The sequence below is a fragment of the Passer domesticus genome, chromosome 27, assembly GCF_036417665.1.
Source record: "Passer domesticus isolate bPasDom1 chromosome 27, bPasDom1.hap1, whole genome shotgun sequence".
In the NCBI taxonomy this organism is placed as follows: Eukaryota; Metazoa; Chordata; class Aves; order Passeriformes; family Passeridae; genus Passer; species Passer domesticus.
The window spans coordinates 5,080,129-5,087,865 of NC_087500.1; the positions used below are offsets into that span (position 1 = coordinate 5,080,129).

A 7,737-nucleotide genomic window follows, 5' to 3' on the forward strand; every position below is an offset into this window, starting at 1 on the left:
GAGCTGAGCATTCACCTTCCCCCTCCCCTCTCCTGGGACCCTCCACTGCTTTCCAACAGCCCTCGGCTTTTCCCGTTCCTTGCAGATTCCAAACAAAACCATGCCCGTGAATATTCACACTGTGGGGGCAGGAACACCCCACGGCCCCCGCCCACCCCAACACAACCCCCCTACAGCCAACGCCACACCCCCACTCACCCCACTACAGGGATCCTCACTGACCCCCCCCAAAAAACCCTCCAGGACACCGCAGTGCCCCCCACTCTGCCCCAAACTGGGTGCTCTCTCTCCCCCCATTCACACCAGTACAGAGCTCCCCACTCCCCCCCCAGAAGCTCTTTCTGATAGAGGGCCCCTCCATCCCCCATTCCCCCCAGTACGGGCTCCCAATCCCCCCCCTCACCCCCACACAGGCCCCCCACCCCCCCCAAAACAAACCTCCCCGCTCCCCCCAAAAATCTCCCTACAGGACACCCCACATCCCATTCACCCGTTCCAAGACGCCCAACTCCCCCCAGCGCAGGGCCCCTCAATCCCCCGCTCCCCGGGCCACAAGGCGCCCCAATCCCCCCACACAGAGCCCCCCAATCCCCCCACACAGAGCCCCCCAATCCCCCCACTCACCCCGGCACAAACCTCTCCAATTCCCCCAAAACCTCCCGAGCGGACTCCCCGCTCCCCCCATCCCCCGGGGGTCTCCCGCTGCCCCTCAAACCCCTCCCCGTCGCCGCCCACCTCGATCCCCTCACACCCCCTCCCCTCCTTCCCCCCTTTCCCCTCCCTCCCTCACGCCTCCCCCCCCTCATCGGGCGGGCCGCAGAGGCCCGAGCGGGCCGCGCCGGCGCCGGGACCAGCGCGGCGAGGCGCGGGCGGGTGGATACTGAGCGCCAGCATCTTGCTGGGGTAGTCGAAGGCGACGACCTCGCCCTGGAGGCGCTGCTCCTGGCAGGTGCGGCAGGACACCTGGCTGCCCACGCTGAAGTACTCGCCCGGCGCCGCCATCTTGTCCGCCCGCAGCGCCCGCGGCTCCGCTCGCCTCGGCCAGGCGCGGCGAGGGGGCGGGGCCGCGCGGCAGCGAGGGCGGGGATTGGTGCTCCGCCCCGCCGATCTGCTCCGCCCCGCGCCCTGATTGGCCGAGCCCAGCCCGGCCGCGGTTTGTCCCTGCCGCCCCGCCGTAGCGCGCCGCCCCGCGGGCAGTGATGGGAAGTGTAGGCGGAAGAGGGCGCTGAGAGAGCGGCGGGAGGGAGTTTTGAGGGGTCCCCGGGATGGAGCCCCCCCCTCAGGTACCTCCCGCCGGTACCGGGGGGTGGGCAGCGCCACCGGGAGCCTCAGAGGCTGCCGGTGGCCGTGGGCAGGCCGCGGGTCTGGTGTAGGGAGGCCCCAGGGAGGCCTCGGGCCTGAGAGCACAGGGAGGCCCAGAGGGACCCCAGGGAGGCCCAGGAGCCGCCTTGGGGAGACCCCCGGGAAACGCCGAGGAACGGCGAGGGTGGCTCGGGGAGAGCCCAGGCCTCGTGCAGAATGGCCACAGGAGACCCAGGAGGTTTCCAAGGGGCAGCCCCGGGGAGGTGGAGGCTCTTTGGAGCATCCCAGGTGCTCCAGCGCATCCCACAGAACCGCCGGGATCCCGGGATCCTCATCCCCGGAGCCACAGGTGTGCTCTGCCCTCGGGCACAAACCTGGCAGCCATCTGTGGGCAAACTTCGAGTGGTGAATGGCTGCCTGAACCGGTGCCGAGGCATTCCTGGGGATCCAGCCACCTCCCAGGGGATTTCACAGGATCCAGCCACCTCCCCTGCTGTCCCCAAGGGATTTCACGGGATCCAGCCACCTCCCCTGCTGTCCCCAAGGGATTCCAAGGGGATCCAGCCACCTCCCAGCCAGTCCCCAGGGGATTTCACAGGATCCAGCCACCTCCCCTGCTGTCCCCAGGGGATTTCACAGGATCCAGCCACCTCCCCTGCTGTCCCCAGGGGATTTCACAGGATCCAGCCACCTCCCCTGCTGTCCCCAGGGGATTTCACGGGATCCAGCCACCTCCCCTGCTGTCCCCAGGGGATTTCACAGGATCCAGCCACCTCCCCTGCTGTCCCCAGGGGATTTCACGGGATCCAGCCACCTCCCAGCCTGTCCCCAAGGGATTCCAAGGGGATCCAGCCACCCCCCCTGCTGTCCCCAGGGGATTTCACAGGATCCAGCCACCTCCCCTGCTGTCCCCAGGGGATCCCAGGGGTCTGTTCCGGGCTGACCTCCCTGCTGTGCCCCAGCCCAGTGCCATGGATGCCCTGCACGAGGCCGGGATCCGCGCCGCCGTGGCCCTGCAGGCTGGCCCGCCCTGGCTGGAGCAGTTCTGGCTCTTCCTGAGCTCCCAGCTGGATCCCAACTCCATCTACACCGTGTGCTTCCCGCTGGCCCGCGGCCTGGACGAGCACGTGTCCCTCATGGTCCTCTGGATCGCCCTGGCGGCCGAGTGGCTCAACGTGGTGCTCAAGTGGTGAGGGGGGCACGAGGAGGGGGGCTCTGGGACACTCCTGCTCCCTGCCCGTGCCATGCTGGGCTGGCACTGCCTGCCCCTGGCGTTCTGCAGGGTCACCCGAGCTGCCCCAGCTTCTGCCAGGAATTCCTGGCACAGAAAAGCCCGGGAGGCATCAGGGCTGGCAAGGGATCCTGATCCTCGGTGGCTTCATCCCTGGGAGTCCTGGGGTGGGCTGCAGGGATCCTGCTCTGCTGGAAATCCTGGGATGGGCTGCAGGGATCCTGCTCTGCTGGAAGTCCTGGGATGGGCTGCAGGGATCCTGATCCTCTGTGATTTCATCCCTGGAAATCCTGGGATGGGCTGCAGGGATCCTGCTCTCCTGGAAATCCTGGGATGGGCTGCAGGGATCCTGCTCTGCTGGAAATCCTGGGATGGGCTGCAGGGATCCTGCTCTCCTGGAAATCCTGGGATGGGCTGCAGGGATCCTGCTCTCCTGGAAATTCTGGGATGGGCTGCAGGGATCCTGCTCTGCTGGATCCCAGGGATGGGCTGCAGGATCCTGTGCCGCTCTCGGGATGGGCTGCAGGATCCTGTGCCGCTCTCGGGCTCTCTCCCACGCCCCCCGCTGTCGCTGTCGCTGTCGCTGCCGCAGGTTCCTGTTCGGGGAGCGCCCGTACTGGTGGATGCACGAGTCGGGGCTGTCGGAGCGGGAGCAGCTCCCGCTGCGCCAGTTCCCCATCACCTGCGAGACCGGACCAGGTGAGCCCCGGCTCGGGCAGCCCCGGGAGGAGCCCCAGGAGCCCCACCCGTGTGGGAACGCTGGGCTGGAGGTGGGAAAACCATTCCCGAGCAGCGGGGAGGGGTTGGGCTGGACATTGCCAGTGGGGACACGGACACCCCTGTGCTTCATCCCCCAGGGAGCCCCTCGGGCCACTGCATGATCCTGGGGGCGGCCCTGTGGCCGATCGTCACCGCCCTGAGCAAGGCAGCGTCCAGGTACAGCCGCAGGTGAGTCCGGGACGGGCGGGGAGCTCCCTGAGCCTCTGCGGGAACGCGGGGTGGGAGGTGGGGCCGCTCCTGTGGGGCAGAACCCGCCGGGAGCAGGCAGGAGGAGTCCCGGGATGGAGACTTGGGAGCTTCCAGAGCTCCCGTGGGAAGAGGGGGTGGGAGTGGGACCCCCGCTCAGTGTGCAGCACCCATGGAGGGTGATTAGCATCCCTTCCCTCCCAGCAGGGCGGCTCCAGGGGGACACATCTCTCCTCTGGCAGCTCAGAGAGACCCCCTGAATGCCCCCCAGGGTTTTTTGTTGCCCCCTCAGCTGTGCTTTGCTCCGTTGCCTTCCAGCCGGCTGCTGAGGCTGATCCCGTTCCTGCTCTACGTCCTCCTGCTGGTGGCCATGGGGCTCTCCCGGGTCTTCGTCCTGGCCCACTTCCCCCATCAGGTGATCTCCGGCTCCCTGGCAGGTGAGGGGGGCACCGCAGCCCCTTCCCCTTCCCTGCAGCCCCCTCCCAGTGCCTCCCAGTGCCAGCCTCACCTGTCCCCGCCGCCAGGGATGGCCCTGGGCTGGGGGCTGCAGCGCCGGCCCCCCAACTTCCTCAGGGTCCGCTTCTTCCTGCTGACGGCGCTGGGGCTGCTCCTGAGCGCGCTGGCGCTGCACGGGCTGGGCACGGCCGCGGGGCTGGACCTGGACTGGTGAGAGCCCGGGGACGGGGGCTGGGGGACAGAGGGACAGAGGGACACGGGGCAGGGGACAGAGGGACAGAGGGACAGGGGGACAGACGGACACGGGGCAGGGGACGGGGGGATGGGGGACAGAGGGACAGGGGGACAGAGGGGCAGGGGAGAGGGGACAGGGGGACAGAGGGACAGCGGGAGAGGGGGACAAGGGGACAGAGGGACGGGGGGCAGGGGGACAGAGGGACAGGGGGACGGGGGACAGGGGGATGGGGGGCAGGGGACAGGGGGAGAGGGGACAGGGAGGCAGGGGACAGAGGGACAGGTGACAGAGGGACAGGGGGAGAGGGGGCAGCGGGACAGGGGGACAGAGGGACAGGGGTCCCACGGGGACAGAGGGACAGGGGGGAAGGGGGGGCAGGGGTCCCACGGGGACAGAGGTGTCACAAGGAGGACGGGGTGTCACAAGGACCAGCCTCGGCGGTGTCAGGGCGTACCCCAGGGGTGTGCCCACCGGGGAGGGGCATCCCCGGGGAGCAGCCCCCCAGGCTGGAGGGAGGCACCCCCAGGAACCTGCCGGAACGTTTTTGGGACTGACCACCGGGACTGACCACCGGGCCAGCCCCGGGGATCCGTCTGGGGAGGGGTCTACCCCCAGCGCCGTTTCTGGGGGGGCACACCCCGACCCCCGCGCTGTCCCCCCGCAGGTCCCTCCGCCGGGCCAGCGCCCGCTGCTCGGAGCCCGCCTGGCTGCGGCCGGAGACGCGGCCCTGGGCCTCGCTGTGCCGGGTGAGCGGCAGCGCCCTGGGGCTGGCGCTGGCCGCCCGGCACCCGCCGAGCCGCCGGGAGCTGCAGGGGCTGGAGCCGCCGCTGGGCAGCGCCACGCTGGGGCTGCTGGCCCTGGACGTGCTGCACAAGCTGCCCAAGAGCGACGGCACCGCCCTGTGGTACCTGAACGTGGGGGCCCGCTACGCCCTGGGGCCCGTGCTGGTGGGCTCCCTGCTGCCCCAGCTCATCCTCAGCGTCCGGCGGCTGCGGGCAAACCCCTAGACCCCCCCCCCAGAATGGTGGGGATCTGCTGCTGGTTCATCTCCACCTGTCCAGAGACCCCCACATTGAGTAGGGGGTGTCTGCTCTGTTGCCAGTTCATTCTCACACTCCTTTTGCCACAGGGACCCCCAAACTGAGTAAGGGGTCTCCACTCCTGTCCTGGTTCATCCTCACCCTCCCTTTGCCCAGGACCCCCAAATTGAGTGGGGGGCCCAGGGTTTCTGCTCTCTTTCCAGTTCATCCTTGCCCTCCCTTTGCCCAGGACCCCCAAATTGAGTGGGGGTCCTGCTCTGTTCCCAGTTCATTCACACTCCTCCCCAGGACCCCCAAATTGAGGGGGGGGTTTCTGCTCTGTTCCCAGTTCATCCTCACCCTCCCTTTGCCCAGGACCCCCAAATTGAGTGGGGGTCCCTGCTCTGTTCCCAGTTCACTCTCACTCCTCCCCAGGACCCCCAAACTGAGGGGGGGTCCCTGCTCTGTCCCTCTCCCCCCCAGACCCAGCAGCTGTCCCGGTTCTCGCCCACCCTCAGCTGCCCCAGGGACCCCCCCTCACCCCGGCTGGGGGGTCCCTGTCCCCCGGGGCAGAGCCGGGGGTGCCCCGTGCCCGGCTGGGGACACAGCCCAGGGACAGCCGCGGTGACACTGAGCTGCCACCGCTGTCCCCAGCTGTCCCGCAGCAGGGGTGGGACCCCCGGCCCGCCGGGACCCCCCCTCACCCCGGTGCGTGCGGGGCTGCCCCGTTTGGAACCAAATAAAGCTCCAGAACCGAGCCGGGCCCCGAGTGCTGGGGGGGGGACAGCGGGGACAGAGCCCCCCGAGCCCGGGGGCGACAAAGGGGACCCGCCCCGCTCCCTCCCTGCGCCTCCTGCGGTGCCTGGGGAAACTGAGGCACGTGGGGACACGGCGGGGAGAAAGGGCAGGGAAAGGGACACGGGGACAGGAGAAGGGACACGGGGACAGGAGAAGGGACACGGGGACAGGAGAAGGGACACGGGGACACCCCCAAAGGCAGCGGGCCCGGCGGGTATTGCCAGAAACAGTTTATTTATACAAGGACGAACATCGGTGACATCTTACAAAATACCGAACCGAGACCCAGAGCGAGCGTGAGCGGGGACGGACGGGACCGGGGGACACGGGGACACACGGGGCGGGGGGACACCAGCCCAAAGCAAGCCGGGCACGCTGCCGGGGGGGCGGAGACCCTCCTCTCCCCTCCCCAAACCCAGAGGCCTCTCCCTCTCCTGGGATGGGGATCCCCCGCCACTCCCGGGGTGTCCCCAGCGTTGGGGACACGCACGGTCCTCCCCCCCAGGAGAGGTGACAAGGACAACCTCAGCCCTCTGTCCTAATTTGGGACCACCCCAAATTCCCCCCCCCGCCCCCGGAATAATTTAACCCACGATGTGCTGTCCCTGTTTCCCCCCCTCCGCCCCCCCAATTAAAAAAATACTATTAAATAATCCATCTGTAATAAAATTATATCCCTTTTTTGGGGGGGGGGTTGGGTGGTTTTCTCTCTTTTAAAGCTAAAATCGCTCTGAGGCCCCTCCGGCTGGTGACAAAACAGGAAAATAAAGTGGTTTTTCCTCTATTTTTTTTTTTCTTTTCTCTCTTTTTTCTCCCCTTTCCTAGAAGGATAAATTTGATCCCAACAAAGGCGCCGGGGTGACAAAGTGACAGGGGGGTGGGGGACAGGGCTCGTCCCTTTGTCTCATGTCCCCGTCCAAAACGGGGAGGCCGAAGGGAAAAAAAAAACCCAAGAAAATTAAGAAAAACCCAAAATGAAGGGAAATTAAGGCATTAAAAAAAAAAAAAATACTCACTTAAAGGCACGAATATTTCCCATCGCCTCCCCCGGGGGGGGACGGAGCCGGAGCCAGGGAGGGAACGAGGCAGGGGAGACACAAAAATAGGGGGAAAATAAGGAAAAAACCCTAAAAAAAAAATCACGAGGAGCCCCAGGGGGGTCCGGGCAGCGCCGGGGGGACCCGACGGACACGGGGGACACGGGGGGACACGGGGGGACACGGGGGTGCTGGTGGAACTGCTGCTGCACAAGAGACACGACCGCAAACACCGCGGGGAGCCGGGGGCACAGGACGGGCGGGGGGATTTTTTTGTGGTTTTTCTCCTCTTTTTAATAGAAAAAGAAAATATTTTCCTCTTTTTTTTTTTTCTGGTTTTCCTTTCGATTTCTGCCTTTTTTTTTTTTTTTGGTCTTTTTTTTTTTTTTTTTAGTTTTTTTTTTTTTTGTGTGTGTGTGTGTGTGTGTTTTGGATTTTTTTTTTTTCCTTTTACTGTGATTTTTTTTGTGTGTGTTTTTCATCTCTTCCAGGTGTTCCTTGGTGATGATCTCGCAGGTCAGAGCGTGGGCTCGGCCTCCATCGGCTCCTCTGCTGGCCTGGCCAGGGCAGGGACAAGTGTCTGTCACCCCCAGTGTCCCTCCCAGTGTCACACCCTGCTCCATTCACCACCCCAACGTGTCCCCCAGTGTCACACCCTCTGTGTCCCCGTGTGTCACACCCTCCCCTTGTGCC

At 66.0% G+C, this 7,737-nt stretch overlaps 2 protein-coding genes across 2 annotated transcripts in view; one reads left to right on the forward strand and one right to left on the reverse strand.

Moving 5' to 3' along the window:
- The window catches only part of LSM12 (LSM12 homolog), an 11,087-nt gene extending 10,004 nt beyond the window's left edge, over positions 1-1,083 (reverse strand). Inside the window, exon 1 of the mRNA XM_064399572.1 lies at positions 882-1,083. Within this exon, the coding sequence (XP_064255642.1) occupies positions 882-1,002 (121 nt within the window). The 5' untranslated portion in view covers positions 1,003-1,083. The remainder of the gene's footprint in view (positions 1-881) is intronic.
- Positions 1,084-1,137: 54 nt separating this feature from the next.
- On the forward strand, positions 1,138-6,877 carry G6PC3 (glucose-6-phosphatase catalytic subunit 3). Its single transcript, XM_064399571.1, has 7 exons — positions 1,138-1,283; positions 2,265-2,491; positions 3,126-3,232; positions 3,391-3,481; positions 3,818-3,936; positions 4,024-4,165; positions 4,855-6,877. The coding sequence occupies exons 1-7, from the start codon at positions 1,266-1,268 to the stop codon at positions 5,195-5,197; spliced, it is 1,047 nt and encodes a 348-aa protein (XP_064255641.1). The 5' UTR covers positions 1,138-1,265; the 3' UTR covers positions 5,198-6,877.
- The last annotated feature ends 860 nt before the right edge of the window (positions 6,878-7,737 follow it).